General features: G+C 39.6%; 1 protein-coding gene across 1 annotated transcript in view; it reads left to right on the top strand.

Moving 5' to 3' along the window:
• Positions 1 to 11,068, top strand: part of strn4 (striatin, calmodulin binding protein 4) — a 28,883-nt gene extending 17,815 nt beyond the window's left edge. Inside the window, exons 13-18 of the mRNA XM_012877442.3 lie at positions 790 to 957; positions 2,308 to 2,448; positions 2,555 to 2,653; positions 2,749 to 2,835; positions 3,102 to 3,290; positions 6,530 to 11,068. Coding sequence (XP_012732896.2) covers positions 790 to 957; positions 2,308 to 2,448; positions 2,555 to 2,653; positions 2,749 to 2,835; positions 3,102 to 3,271 — 665 coding nt within the window. The 3' untranslated portion in view covers positions 3,272 to 3,290; positions 6,530 to 11,068. The remainder of the gene's footprint in view (positions 1 to 789; positions 958 to 2,307; positions 2,449 to 2,554; positions 2,654 to 2,748; positions 2,836 to 3,101; positions 3,291 to 6,529) is intronic.
• Positions 11,069 to 15,959: the final 4,891 nt, after the last annotated feature.

Raw genomic sequence — 15,959 nt, 5'->3', positions numbered from 1 at the left:
CACATCTACAAAAATTTGATGAAAACCAGAATCTGAAGAAAAAAGTTCATGACTTCCTTATTTATTCCTTATTCAATCATCTGTTTTTGAACACAAGAGGTCAGGATTTTACAAAAAAATAAAATAAAAAAAATACCAGAAACCTCTAAATTTGATTCTGGGGAAAATCAGGAAATTTTCAGCGGAAAAAAAATATACACTGAAGGACACCAATCTAAGATTCAGACAAAAACCATACAGATCAAATTAAACTCAAAAGTATGCATCTTATAGACTAAAAAAACAGCCAAAACCTGCCACCTGCTGTCCATTTAGGGGACTGGAGCACAAGAAGAAAACAGTTTTAAATCTTTGAAAAACAATATATATATAAGTGGATTTAGTCTCCAGATCAATGCTTTTTCACTGATTAAAATGCATTATATTAGGTCTGTTATTTACAGCTTTTAATTTTAGAAAGGTGTTAAAAATCATGAAAATAAAGGAAAGCAGATGCAGCGTCAACTTCTATAATTTACTGTAGATTCTTTATAAGGTTGTTAAACACACAAGCAAAATCTAGGTAGAACATAATCTTCATGTCAAAGTTAATTTAATTTCTTGTTTGCTGCCCTCTATGTTACAATGCGAGTATTGAAGAGTTTAGAATCATCCAACACCTACACTAGTTCTGCTCATATTTCATAAATGGCCTGAAACATTTGTTTACAAAATGTTAAAATTTGCTTTTAAAAGTGATCATGTAAAGTTTTTGTTTTACTTTTTTACAAGCCACGATTCTCCCTTCAGATCCTGGCATTCAGAGCAGCGTCCTGGAGGGCCACGAAGACAGCGTTTGGGGTCTGACATACTCATCGGTTCACCATCGTCTCGCTTCATGCTCAGCCGATGGCACGATTCGCCTCTGGGACCCTCAGAACTCATCTCCCTGCATGTCCGTCTTCAATAAGGAGAGAGGTAGAGATCGCCGTTGAGGTTAAACACAGTCAAAAGAAAACAGCAAAGGAAGCTGCATTGATTTTTTTTAAAAACACAGTAGCCAGGCAGATACAGCTGTCTAAAATATAAAAATTAACACAGACATTCCTCATTAAATACTTACGGAGCATTGTCATGGTTTTGGTAGAGGAAGGACCCAAATGCAAACAAACTGGTTAGTTTAGGTAGGAACAGAACAGGGAAACAAACCATAAGAATGAATAACAGCAAAAAGTCTGGAATGCCACAAAGCAACAGGAAGCAAAATGGCAAGCAATAGAGAGTCATGGAGAATATACACTGAGGCAGGGTGGAGGAAAAGCAGGCAGAAATCAGGAGGAGATGAGGAATAGCTGAGACCTATTACAACAGATGAGGTGAAGGGAGGAGTGCACAGAACAGAAACCGAAGAGAAACGCATGGAGAAATCTACAAGGAAAAATTACTAAATGTACTCAGAACGAATTAAGAACAAAAACCACTAACTAATTCACAAACATTTGAACTAAAATGGGAGCATCTAGAAAATAAAAATGGGAAAACATACACATAAAGATAAAAAAAAACCAAACACCTAACATTAATAAACATAAGGGAATAACTAAAGAAAGCACAATGCAAGGAAAGTCGAAAATACACAAAACAAAATCAAACACCTGGAGATTGTGACAAATACAGACCCAACATGTACACAATTACACAACCTTATTCAGGGAATTTGCCTGAAAACGGGTATGAAGAAGTAAACCTTATTAATTTTACAGCCCTTTAGTTTACTTGGCAAATTTGTATTTTGAAATGGCTAAATATTGCTTTAAATTCAGCTAGTTAAAACAAAAAAATATAAATTTCTTTAAGTCTATTATGTAAAGATGTCTTGTTTATTTTGTGTGATGATAAAACATAACAGGTTTATCTCAAATTAGAAGCTCTCTAAAAACTCTTATTTCATTTAAAAAAAAATATTGCTCTGTATATTGCATTTGATTAGGTTACATGTTGCAATGTTTGTTAATTCATTGCAAAGTGATCTATTTGAGGAATGAATAAGGCTTAAAGCTATTGAAAAATCTAACCCCCCCCCCAGAAAATTAGCATATATAATATATAATGAAGATCTGTTTCCTCTACAGAGTTTTCTACCACACTTTTTCCCCCACTCTTTTTCCAATGTTAAAATGTGAAAAATGTTATTCAATACAAAAACACATTGTTTTTATTGGTTTTATAAGGGTATGCATCATCGGTGCGTTTTTATTTTTGAAACAATTTACGTCCCTGAGTTTACCCCCCACTCTGTTTTTTCTGTGTGTGTGTTTTTTGTTTCAGAACATGGAACACCCACCTCTGTGGCCTTTGTGACCACTGACCCCAACCAGGTGGTGGTGTCGTTCGACAGCGGTGAGACGCTACTCTACGACCTCAACACGGAGCAGAGCGTCACCGCGCTGGAGACGCAGACAAAAGACGGTGCGTCTGGAGGCCCTGAACCGTAGCTGTTATGAAACATGATGAAACAGTGAAACAAATTAACCGTTTGAATGTGTGTGTGTGTGCCCCCCCCGCCCCCCCGCAGGCAGCGAACTAATCAATCGCGTCGTCAGTCACCCAACTGAAGCCGTCTCCATCACGGCACACGAGAACCGTACCATCCGCTTCATGGACAACAAGACCGGTACCTGCTAGATTTCCTCTGCTGTTATTCCATGAGTAGAGCCTACATCCTCTAGAGATGAAGATTCATCTAAGCTTGCTGATGTGTTTGCGCAGGTAAAGTTGTCCACTCCATGGTGGCTCACTTGGATGCGGTCACATGCCTCACTACGGACCCTAAAGGCACTTACCTCATCTCTGGAAGTAAATACTGCTCCGTTTCATTTCTTCAAATCCTGACTGGAATAAATACATGAAATATAATTTAAAAAAAATTCTTATCCTAGTATGTTATCACTGTCAGAATTCTGAATACAAGGTCGCTTTTGTGTTGTTGTGTGAATACAACTGTAAATTATGATAAAAGTGAACAACAAAAATAAGATGGTTAAAAAAATCCAAAGACTTTAATTTTGAAGTAAGGCTTGATAACGCTTGCCCTCCTTTCACCTGCTGCTTACCTCCTGCAGGCCACGACTGCTCAGTGCGTCTGTGGATGCTGGACAACAGGACGTGCGTGCAGGAAATCACCGCCCACAGGAAGAAGCACGACGAGGCCATTCATGACGTGGCCTTCCACCCTTCCCAGCCCTTCATCGCCAGCGCCGGCGCAGACGCACTTGCCAAGATTTTTGTCTGAATCCACTGTGGTCATTTCGGTAAGATGGACGCTGTCATTTCGTTGTAGATTATTGCAAGTTATTGGGTTTCTCTAAACTCTTAAAAGGGGAGCCACACTTTATCCAAAGACTCATAGGTGCTACAAAGTTGCTGTTTTTAAATCTATATTGATTTAATTAAACATATTAAATCAATCAAAAATTCTCAGTTAATACTAATTCTGTTCTAAGATCTTTGGCTGCTGGCGCACCATCTGCACTAAAACATTATTTAAGTTTGAAGTCAGTGGCTTAGATTTAGGTTTCTTCCGTTTTAGTTATATGCAGTGCTCAAAAAAATGAAATAAATAAATAAAGGAACGCATTTTAAGTCATCATTTAATACCAAGTCAGTTAAACTTCTGTAACAATGATCTGGTCAGTTCAGTAGAAGAGGGGGTTGTTGATCAGTTTCACCAGCTCTGGTGTTTAGGAAATTGAAGCTTAGGTCCATCCGGCGCAACCAGGTGTCACCTCAGACTCTCCAGGTGCTCATTGATGCCATAGACATTATAAACGTAAACGCCTCGTCAGGTGGGTTCTTCCTTTGCTGTGGATGTGTCAGAACGTCCGCCATGTTGAATGTGGCAAATCTGCAGTTAGACTCAGTCACTTAAACAGTATCAGAGAGACTTTAATCTCAGAATATACTTTGTATTCATGACATTTTTATTTTTGTAATATTATGAGTTTATTTTCGTATCCCTTTGGCTTCATTCTCCTGACTTTATTCTCGTAAAGAATAAAAATAATTATAAGAATATAACCTGGCCATATTACTCCAGGACTAAGATAGCTCTGCAAACTATGACTGTTCTGGAAATGTTCCCCCTTAATTGTCATAACATGACGTTTTTCCTATATTACCACTTTTTTTTTTTTTTTTTTTTTTTTTTACTTTTTTTTTGACATATTAGTAATTTTATCTCTTTAATAATCCCCCAAAAAGTCTGTTGCTAATCTGTGTCTATACCAGATCTTAAAAGGTTCACACGGTTTTATGAAATAACGAAGACCACAATGTTTAGATTTAACCAATTGATTTATATATATATATGTGTGTATGTGATAACACATACACATATATATATTTCTCTCTCTCTTTCTCCGTCTCTCTCATACACACACACACACACACACATATATATATATATATATATATATATATATATATATATATATATATATATATATATATATATATATATATATATATATATATATATATAGGTACAAGGTTTCTACAGGGACTGTTTATAGTGGTCTTAAAAAGTCCTAAATATAACTGACTGAAACTTGCGTACGTGCTGATTTTAGTCTAAACCAGAAATGATTTAATAGTAGCCGTGGGTTAACGCAGTTGTAGGTAACCTTTCAGTCAAAATTGATTTGCTGTTCTGAAGCAGACTCCAAAATAAAAAAGCAGAGAGCAGTTTTTATTGTCTGTTTACATTAAATGGATACATCCAGACATAGCAGGAGGGAAGTAAACGATTATAAAGAGCTGGCAGATAGCAGATGGCGAGCACAAGGTGGTGATCTCATACAAAGCGGCGTGTTGCGTAATCCAACAGCCTCTTTATTTCAGCGGACAGGAGCTCAGTTACATCAGAAAAAGTTGGCAACGGTCCTTTTTATTCCACAGACCGTCAGCAGGGTTTGCATGTTGCAGAGGTGCCTCTGTGTTCTCCGTGTGCAAAAGACGTAAGGAGAGCGTTAGTCACCCAGCAGGATGTTGTAAAGTTGTTGTTGTTGCCATGGAAACAATGACAAGGTTGTTTGCCTCCTCTTATAGCTCCGTTCAGCCTTTGCTGCAGCTTTATGGCTGCTTCCAGTTTTCTCTGCACCATCCCGACTACTTCACCCTGAATGCGGTTAATAAATTAAAGTATCGTCTCAAGTCATTTATTTTGCTTTAAGTTGGAATTAAAAAGGAAAACTCATTTCGCAAGTTCTTTTTAAAGCATTTACTTTGATGTGGTTTTTATTGGGGTGTAAATTTTAATGACTGGCTTACAGCTAATAAAAAAACGATTCTATTTTATTATAATAAAAAAAAAGACAAAAGCCTCAATTACAGCATGGCATGGGAATGATCAGCTTGTTGCTCTGCCGAGGCGTTCATGAACCTCTGGTTGCTTTAACAGCAGCCTTCAGTTTTTGTCTGCATTGTCGGCTCTGATGTCTCTCCTCACAACAATAATCCATGAACTACCCAGTGGGTTTAGGTCAGGTGTTTTTTTTTTTTTTAAACCTAAAGTTTAACTGATCAGGGACAAGACAGAAAAGAAAAAAAACAACAACTGTTGTCCTGTCCATAGGCACAATAGCTAAAGGCTAATTTGCAGCTCTAGTCCCTGGTGAGGCTTTTAAAAAATTACCCAAAAGCTATAAAAATAAAGAGCGCTTAAAAAAATATTCCAAACTGTTTTCCTCTAAATGAGAAAGTTTCCCATCTGATGTTTTGCATCTTACTGAATAGCTGTCTTGGTTTCTAGCTCTTCTAGTTATTAATATTGCTGTGGATAGTTTTAAAATCCCTTGGCTAATTACAAGTAAGTACAAGGCTGTTAAAACATTAAACACCAGCTTAATGAAAAACATATAAAACTTGCTGCTGGCCTATCAATGGTCACTGAAGCACTTTGAGTCGTCTTGCTCCTGAAGTGCGATATAAGTAAACTTGCCTTGCCTAAAGCAGGTAACTGTTCATTTTGACAGGTGCCAAATGCAGTTGAGAAATAAAATCATCAATCTCCATAAAGCTCGTCAACAGAGTGAAGCATGAAGTGCTCTAAAATGTCCTTCTAAATGGGCGTGCCCAGTACCGCACTTTTTCCTTCCGCCTAACTTACCATTAGTGTGCTTGGATCCAGCCCTCTTTCAACGTTTAGCTTCTTTAGCAATGAGCTGATCTGCCTTGCCCTGTTTGTGCAGGCTGTCAGCGGCTGACTGTTTTTATTGGGTTTAAGTGATAATGAAATTATGTGACAGCTGACAATTTAGGATGTCATTATCTGTAACCCATAAACAGTAAAAGGAACAGAAGTAAAAGTTTGCGACACATCACTCTGGGTTTAATGGATGTGCACAATATATGAACAATTACTAAAGTAAACTCTCTGATGATGTCCCAGTTTACTATAATGCGTCTGTATAGTTTGAGAAAAGCCGGAAATGAAAACTGTCAACTTTGAAGCGTCATTGTCTTCAACGTCTTTCTGCTTCTCCCTCTTTAGCGTCCTGCAACCACAGCTGGGCAAAACGAGGCTGAAGACGGCAGTGGACGAAGTTCTCCCACTCGCTCTCTCTCTCACTCACACACACACACACACACACACACACACACACACACACACACACACACACACACACAACAGCCCACTGGCTGGGTCGTCACCACAGGACACGGACCCCCTTCCCCTCTACCATCGCTCACAGTTCTCTGATGCCTCAATGACTTCTTGTAATACTAATCATATCTTGTACTGCTTTTTTACAACTTTAAAGTTACGGCTGCTCTGTTTTCAAGTAATCATATTTTGAAAAACAAAAAAAAAAAAAAACACTTTTTTCTACACTACACTCTCCTGCTTTCCTCTTGCCCTCTCCCCTTTCTGCCTGGGTTCGTCACAGTCCACCCTGTGTGTATGTCGGCGCGCTCTCGCTGCTGACACACTACCCGCATTTCACTAACACGTTTGCACTGACGCCTGTCGTTTCTGATCTTGAGTCTGGAAATACGAGGAAGTGCTTCTGGCGGGCAAACTGCAGCAGGCGTGACATATATATACGGGAACGGCAGCCAGGGTTCGCAAGAACTGCTCGATCCGGGCGCCGCTTTGGAAATTAATGTCTCACATTCCAAAGACTCCAAGCTAGATCGTAGTGGGTTGGTTTCACGTTTTGTTTTGGAGAATGTTCGTAATATTAAGAAACACTAAACGGTAAACAAACAGCTTTAATTTTAAACACGTCATCACTTTACTTCATCCCCTTTCATTCCCCATGTGTGGCGTCCCGTGATTCTGCGTCTTTTGCCTTTTTTAGAGGAACCTCCCCCCTCCCTGTAACAACTAATTCCTGCAAATCCATTTCCTACCGAGCAGAATGATGATCTCACACTACATTACCTGGCTGAAGGAAGAGATTATAAGAGCCCAGCTGGAATCAGAAGGCTGCGGCCATGTGAGCCTGACCTTTGTGCTCTCGCCAGATGGCACAGATGCTGCCACTTGGTGCTTTTTACTGTACAGCGGAGTGTGTCTGTGTGTGAGTGTGTACGCGCGCACGTGTGTTTGTAACTGCACTATTTAAACCATGGTGCTACAAAAAGACGCCATCAGTCTTGAGTCGGAATCAGGGACCTGTGCGATTGTCGTCACTTTTTAGGCTCTTTCGGTCGTTTCATTTCGTTAAGCGTGGCCACGTTTCAGTATCAGCAGTCGCTGTTAATGTTTTGAACTGAGGAATGTGGATAGGTTTGATTGTTTCAGGCTCGATTGATGTCCAGGTCTGAGCCTGAGAAGGCCATGTTCAGCTCTCAGAAGAGCCTCGTGAGGCTGGCGCCAGTTTGTGGGAGATTGGTGTGTTCTTGCTGGTTTTCAGTGTTTTAAAAAAAAAAAAACAGAAGTGATGATCCTTTCTGTTTTGAGTTGACCGGAGCTAATGACACAAAGATGGGTTTCCTCTTATTCTAGAGGCATGCTGGGAAAGATGTTGACTTGTGGTTAGAAGTTTACATACACTCAGCATAAATCTCATATGCTATTTTTTGGGGGCTTTAATTTGAACCTTACTGTTTTTTTTTTTTAGGACAAGTTCAGTGATTAAAAAAAACAAAACAAAATAAAACACAGGAATTGGGTGTGCACGTTTAGATTTGTTGTGGATTTTCATGGATCCAAATTAAGCATGCAGAGTCAAAAACATACAAACACCCCCAACTAATTTTTTTGGTAACTGTCCCTTTGCCAAAAACAATTTGACTACCTGTACTTTGTCGTCATCAACAAACTACTGGCATAATTCAGACTGGATATTTGTTCTTGGTGTGAGAGAAGATGTTGAAGATACGGTTTTTACTGCAAGATAATTGTTGAAGATTATTTTACTGCAATTTACAAGCTGTATGCAACGAAATTTCGTTCTGTACGCACTCTGTGCATACAAAATGACAAATAAAGTTGTCTAAGTTAGATGGAGACATATGACTCGCTGTAGCGACCCCTAAAAGCGAAGAGGCGAAAGGAGATATTTCATCAATTTACTTAACCAAATCGGTAATGTTTATTCCAGGACCTGGCTTTTAGGCATATCTTATGTTTTCAATAATACTGAGATGAACGCTGCTCCACAAGTTTAATATTTGCTAACTTTATCTGTCCCAACCAGTTTTGATGTGTGCTTGAGGTCATTGTCCTGTTGGAACAGTCTGACCTAAACTATGGCTGCAGACTTCAGAAACCATCATGTACTAGAAGATGGTGGAACAGAGCAAGAGTGTCACTGTTCACACAGAGGCTGTTTTATATATCAAGGAGTTTAGAGGGAGCAAGCAGAGAGGAAACAAGCTTAGGTCAAAATTAAACCCTATCCAGCTAGAGCGAAATTTGCAGCTGCCCACATGGACAACAAAATGCCGTCTGGAGAAAGGTTTTAATGCTCAGATCAACACTATGCCTGCTGTTAAGCGGGGGATGATTAGTGGCCTAGTGGTTAGAGCAGCACGCTTGCGCTCTGAGAAGGCTGCAAGCACCTGGTTTGACTGCCACAGGGTGCCACTATGGGTTCCTGAGCAAAACCCTTAGCGTCAGAATGCTCCCCGGGTCCCACACAGTGGCAGCCCACTGCTCCCTAAGGGACGGGTTAAATGCAGAGGACAAATTTCATTGGAATGTATGTTGGCAATAAAGGTGATTAATGTTATGGTGGTGGTAGCAGCATGCTGTGGGGCAGTTTTCCATTCAGCATTTGTGGTTAATTGCACAAAGTGGGCAGAACAATTAAAGAAGACTGCCTCCGAAATCTGCAAGTTTAAGACCCTCAAAGGAAAATTACATCAAACTTGCAGAATGATCTTAGCTCTCAATCTTATTGAGGAAAAACAGGTCTGGAATATCCAGCCAAAATTAGGCCAGAATCTTGTTGATGGAGTTTGGTTTATTTGCAGCTGACCTAGGGACCTATTTATATAATTATTATTTTTTTTTGTTATTGTGGATTAGATTAAATTTACCATGAATTCAAACCTGTGCTCCCAATTCTTTTCTTTTAAATAAATTGCATTAAAAGCCCAGACTCATCGGGCTGAACTGAACGTTCTTCCAGGAAAACAGTACTGACAGAAAACCCGTGGGTGTTATTTAATACCGGTGACACCTGGTCTGTCTAGCTGACTCGTTTGAACATAACCCAGCAATCCCCGGGGGTTTAAACAATTCCTCTGAAACACATCCCATTTTTCCTCTTCCGTTGCTGCTGCTTGTATACAAAATGTCCACAGCCGCTCGTCTGGATCTGAACGTGCAAAAACCTGTTGGCAGAAGACAATGTTGTTGGTGTCGGAAGCTTCGACTTGTCAGGTTTAAAAATGCTAAACTAAGATGTCGATGATGAGTGAGGAGATGACGTTCAGATTATCCAGAAATGTGGATTCTCTGAAATCCAGTAAGTACAGCCCTCCAGATTACATCAGATATGGATTTCTAAAAAAAAAAAAAATTGTAAAATGAAGAGAAAAAAAAAACGCATATTTGTTTAGGCCAAGGTTGCCCTTTACCAAGCAGGCCTCAGTGGGGGGCATTCAAGAAGACCCCTAGAACCTGATGTACAGGGTCAAAAATTGTTTATATATTTTTTGGCAACGCTTGAATTGATTATAAATCAGTATCATTTTTTTTTTTTGTCCAAACAGGGTGTTGTATAGATGTGTGAGATTAGAGAACATGTCACTGCTGTTAGTTTGACTTAAATCAGGAAGAAGAAAAAAAAAAAAACATTGAAAAAAAAAAAAGATATGACCCGCAGCAGGTCATAATGTTCTGCTCTTACACTTAACTACTATTTACCTCCACCTTGCACTACATCTGAAAGTGAATGCTTAGCTTAGAAATGAGCAGACTGGGTGCAGGGAGGTTTCACAGGAGCTCCTCTCCCTGAGCTGCTCTGTCTCCCCTCTGAGGGGAATGAAGACAAATCAGAGCGACACATTAAGAAACCGGAATCATGCTGCAGATGACAAGTAGATTCACCATTATGTGCTGTAAATGTCTTTCATTTCATTGTTTTTTCTTTTTTGCATTTCAGTTGTTTTTCCAATTATAAATATGATTATTAAGATTTAAGAATACTGTAGTATCAAAAGTAAGTCATTTTTTCCTCGCTAAGCATAGAACGTACTTGTGAATGATGACGATGTAAAACTTGTAAAAAGGCAAAACGGTTAAAAAAAAATGAGAAGAAAATGCTGAAAATATGTTTGGAAAAAAAAAACCTGTTACCAGTCAGAGGCCAAGGTAAAGGACTCCCATTTCTTTGTTTTTATTTTTTTATTAGCAACTTATCACTGTGTGATATTTTGTACATCATATAAAGCTGTATTCCAACAATTTCCTCTAACTACAAGGGATAAGAGACCTGCTTTTTATTGATTTTGTCTTATATATTTTTGAACTGCATTTTGGCTTGTATCAAATGACTCTTTTTGTTTACGGGGGTCACCTGTTGTATGCCATTAAGGAGGAAAAGATGAAAAATAAAAATTTTGTACAGTGAAATAAGTAGAGTCTCTTTCTTTATGTAATTTACAGAGGCATATTTATGTTAACAGGATGTTTTCACAATGGAAAACCGGTTTCTACCAGAAGTTAACCAGGATTTCTGCAAGGTCTTAAAAAGTCTTGACTTAATAGACCAAGAATCCCCATACCAGCTCTAATATTTCTTATGTCTTAAATTTGAATATTTGTTCATTCATTGCTTTTGTTTATCAATTATTTTTAATGCCATTTACTTGTTTCGTATGCTGGATTATTAGAAATTAGAATTAGAAATTCTTACAATGACAAAACAAAAACATTGATGTAGGGCAGTAAAAAAAAATTGCCAAAAACAATTTAAAGCCAAACCTAAACTGAGAACAAATAAAATATAAAGAAATCGGTGAATATCTTTAAAGGATTCTGTAGATGTATAGTCCTTTGGACCATTTCTAAACAAAACTACAAGTTACTCATATCTATTGTTGATTTTCCCAAGGCCTGAAAGAATAACCAAACTGGAGCCCCGAGGCTCAATGTCAGTGTCCCCGTTTACAGTGAAGGAAGATTTACATCACCATTGACTGAAAGGCTTCTAACCAAGGGGGGTGCATTCAGGCTGTGTTAAGGTAAATGTAAAGTAATCGAAAGGAAAGTGAAATACCTTGTGGATAGATGTTTTGTTGTTAGTCTACTGAAACAATGAAGCTATTTGGCTGTTATGATGGCAACTACATTTGGAGGAGTTAAGGTGAGGCTTTCAAACGTGGGAACATAGCACTGACTCAAGTATGGTGGTGGTTAAAGGTAGTTATGATTAAAAACATGTTTAAACAGGATTAAGACCCAAGAATATGTTTTGTGCTTGTATTCTGGAAAGCATCAGCTGACTGAAGATGCCAAAGAGCCAGACTTCTGTGGAAGAAAAGCCATTTCATCAGTTAATTCAAAACTGGTATGTTCACTTCAGGAAAAGACATGTAGGTTTATTTTTATCACATAAATTAATTTATTAGTTGCATGTACATTATACATTAGATCTGTATTATTTCTCTCTACCTTTGAAACTCCATCTCATTTGAAATACAATGAAGTCACAACTGCCAAACTGGTAGTAAGTGTTGTGATATTAATCCAGTGCTGGAAATTGGTTAACTGTTTTGATGACCCGCGTGCTGTAGATAGCTCTTAGTGATGATGTCATTGGTCTGAACATGGAGGTTAAAAGGGCTAGATTATACTTTGAAAAAAGCTTCCTGTCGGGTTTTAAATGTCCAGATCATTTGTCTTTTATAGTCCTGGTACTGGAATGATCCATTATCTCAGTCAGTCATAAGGAACAATGGATAGACTGTGTTCTTGAAAAAGCTTTGAACATTAATCAAGTCATTTCAATCTTAAGAATGTATAAAAGCAAGCCTTGAAGAAATTATGTTTACTTCGATTATCAAAAGTTAGTGAACAACAAATTATTTAGACTAGGCTATTTATATTATACAATATAAAAATTTTTTTACCAGTTAATTCTCACTCAACTCTGCTACCATTTTAATATATATATATATACACACACACACACATATATATATATATATATATATATATATATATATATATATATATATATATATATATATATATATATATATATATATATATACAGTAAATGCAACAATACCTCAATCCAGCTGCATTTTCCTGCCCTGAAAAAAATATTTTCTTATTTAAAGACCTTTTTCAGAGAACCATGATCAGCTCAAACCCAGTAAGTAATGGACAGGACAGTGGCTACACAGAAGTCTGAGCAATGTAATTCAGTGCCCCTGGGATATATGCCTGCGCTCAGTTAAACCAGTTGTTCAGGGCTCACCACATAGTCTGGGTCATCAAGCAGTCAAACCTCCTCCCAGTCAATATGGGGCAGGTAGATCCCTGCATGAAACATAAAAATAGAGCATGAAAACTGGTTGGCAATTCTATACAACTTTCTGAACAAACCTTAATCTAAATCCATAATATCGCATATCATTTGTGAATAAAACTAAGCTAGAAAAGGAAGTTTTGACCCCATTTGACCTGTTGTTATAAAATGCACACACTTTTTTTTGTCCTGTAAGGATAGGATTATATGTAATAAAATGTGTACAATAAAATATCATATGTAAAGATTATTAAGATGCATTTCCACTTGAAGCATTTTTCTGTGAGTTGTACCAAAATGAATCTGTTCATGTTGTTAGAGGACAATACAAGGAGACCCTCAGCACTACCCTTGTGTACTCATGTTTTGTAGTATTGAATTAGTCGTATAAAAGTGCCCTTTTGGGCTGAAGTAAAAAAAAGCAACACACAGAAGTGCATTTAAGTTTTCACCAGATAATTCTTTAAACTCATCTGTGGGTAAGTCACTCTTCTTCGTGTACTATCCGTTCCAATGAATCCTCCCGGCGCGTTTCCGTTGTCTCGGTGGCACCCCCTGCTGTCGCGGAGGGAAAAGTACTAATCTGGTTTGATGTATCACCTGACCTCTACCACAGGCTTGCAGCGCCAGAGAGTGGATTTGTTCCGTAAGCAAGGAGAGGCAGTACGCTTGACAGTGTTCGGCACGCCACCAGAAGACAGGTTGTAAAACACGTTTTATATGTGTGCAACAACATCTTGCGCAGGACCTTAACTCCATAGCAGGAACCGCTTTCACACGGCATTTGCAGCAAATTAGAAAAGGAACGTCAAGGACTGTTCGCTGAGTCCATTCCGGGAAACAAATAATGAAGTTCAACAAGTTTTTTCAGTCTCTGAAGAAATATGAGCTAATAGCCAGCCAGAAACACGTCAGACGCTGGTTAATGGCTTCATGGAACATGCAACTGAGGAGAAACTGTTTGATAAAGTCCACTTCAAATTAGTTTCTAGATGACATTAACAAGTTCAAAATAGAGACTGAGATCACATCCGCAAGCGGTCCACAGGTGGTCAAGATTCTGCTTCAGATGTTCATGCATGCCTGCAGCTGTAGGTAAAATGCATTCATATTTCTTTCTATCCATGGTTCAAATAGCAAACATATACCCTCCAACCTCAGGAAACAGCGCCCCCCTGTGGTGAAAGGAGGAAATAGTAAACGATCACATGCAGCTGGTGTCATATTGAGGTCGTCCATCATGAAAAAACACTTTAACGGCACTTTTTTTGTTTCAAGTTTTTTTTAATAGCTGTCTAGTATCATATTTTATACAGATGGTTCTGAGGAGTAAATAGGTTGAAGTTTTAACACCTAGTATTGTTACTTGTATGTCTTAAACTAGAAAACCTGTGGTAAATGATTGATTACATAACCAACGAGAAACCAATAACTGATTTTGAATCTGCTGTATTTAGCGTAACCCGCCATATTCCAGCTTCCCCTGCCCATTGAAGTTGTTTTCTGACAACAATATTCTTGACATCAAATTAGGATGTAAACAACTTTGCGGTGGGTGTGGTTCTGCTGTAAGGTCTGTGAGAGAGGTGTGTCTGATAAACCAAACAGAAAAAACAATGCCACCCGTCTGGCGAAAGGCACGGAATCCACCTTTACGACAGGACAAAAAGTGGCTTCTGAAGCAGGGAGGAGGATGAGGAAGTGATGGGAGGGTTTTTGAGCGTGGAGCCTGTCCCTTGGCCTCAGGCGGTGTAAGAGGATCTGTGCTGAGCTCGTCTGAGGGAGGGAGCAAACAAGCCAAATAACCCTAAACCGTGGAAGGAGAGAGAGAGAGAGAGAGGAAAGGGAGGGCAAGGAGGGGGAAATGTTGAGCCGTGGGAGTCAGAAGGTGGAACTTACTGGGAGTTTATTGGCTTCAGGTGGTGTCAGTCACTTTACTTCCTTCTCAGCTGTGGTGAGAGGGTAGGAGGAAGGGTAAGAGGGAGGTACCATCTCATCAGGCTCTGCTTTTTCACACAAAAAGAAAAAAAAAAAGAAGCCTGTACTGGGTTTGAAAGTGAAACAGGGCAAGACTTGTAAAAGGAGTGCAGTCTCTTGGTCTCCTTCATTCTCACGGTTTCCTGTTCTAGGAAGCCATTTTGTTAACCAGCCCTAGAGCAAATCACTTATAGAAAGTTTTTCTTTTCTCTCTCCCTCTCTCTCTCTCTTACCCCTCCTCTCACCCACGGCTGGGGGAGTTTCACAACCAAGTTTGGACTTTCTACTCTGCAGAGCAACATCTTTGGAGCAGCCGAGCTGAAGGAGGAAGGTGGAGGTGGAACAGCAAGCAGGGGGCAGCTCTTTCTCCCTTTAGTGTGTCTCTTTTTTTTTTCTTTTTTTTTTTTCTCATGCTTGTCATTCTTGAACAATGACAGAAGTCAGGCGACGTGAAAGAAGCGTCTGAAAGGACGCGGAACGGCTTCCTGGATAAGGATTTCGTCCTCGATCCACTGAAGGAAGGAGGACGGAGGGCTCGGGAGAACAGTGCGCGGATACCCCCGTTTCCTCTCTCCCACTTGAACAGTTTGAATGAGTGTGGCTTTTCTCAGAACCCCCCGCTGCACCTGGGTTTGTGCTCGTCTCTGTGTATGCTGAGAGCTTCAGGCGGCCAGCGGGGAAGAGCCGGCGGACTCTGAATGGCTAACGCGAGCCCCTGCATGCCCTCAGGGGCAATGTCCCAGGTCTTCTTCCCTCCTGTGGGGGCCTCCCCACCTGGGTCGGCAGTGATGCAGCAGGGGACCCCGATATCCATGCCCTCTCTGCCTCCTCAGACTCCTCTTCCAGTGATGGACCTGACAGCAGGACACGCTCCCGGTGGGATGATGCCCTCCATGGTTCCTGCTCCAGCCGGGGTATCCTTCATCATCCAGCTTGGGCTGACCAGAGAATCCGTCCTGCTGCCCCACACTGCTGATCTGGCTTACGTGAAGCAAATCGCCTGCTCCATCG

This window comes from Fundulus heteroclitus, chromosome 18 (assembly GCF_011125445.2).
Source record: "Fundulus heteroclitus isolate FHET01 chromosome 18, MU-UCD_Fhet_4.1, whole genome shotgun sequence".
In the NCBI taxonomy this organism is placed as follows: Eukaryota; Metazoa; Chordata; class Actinopteri; order Cyprinodontiformes; family Fundulidae; genus Fundulus; species Fundulus heteroclitus.
The sequence above is the reverse complement of the archived record's forward strand: the minus strand, read 5'-3'. Positions and strand labels throughout refer to the sequence as shown.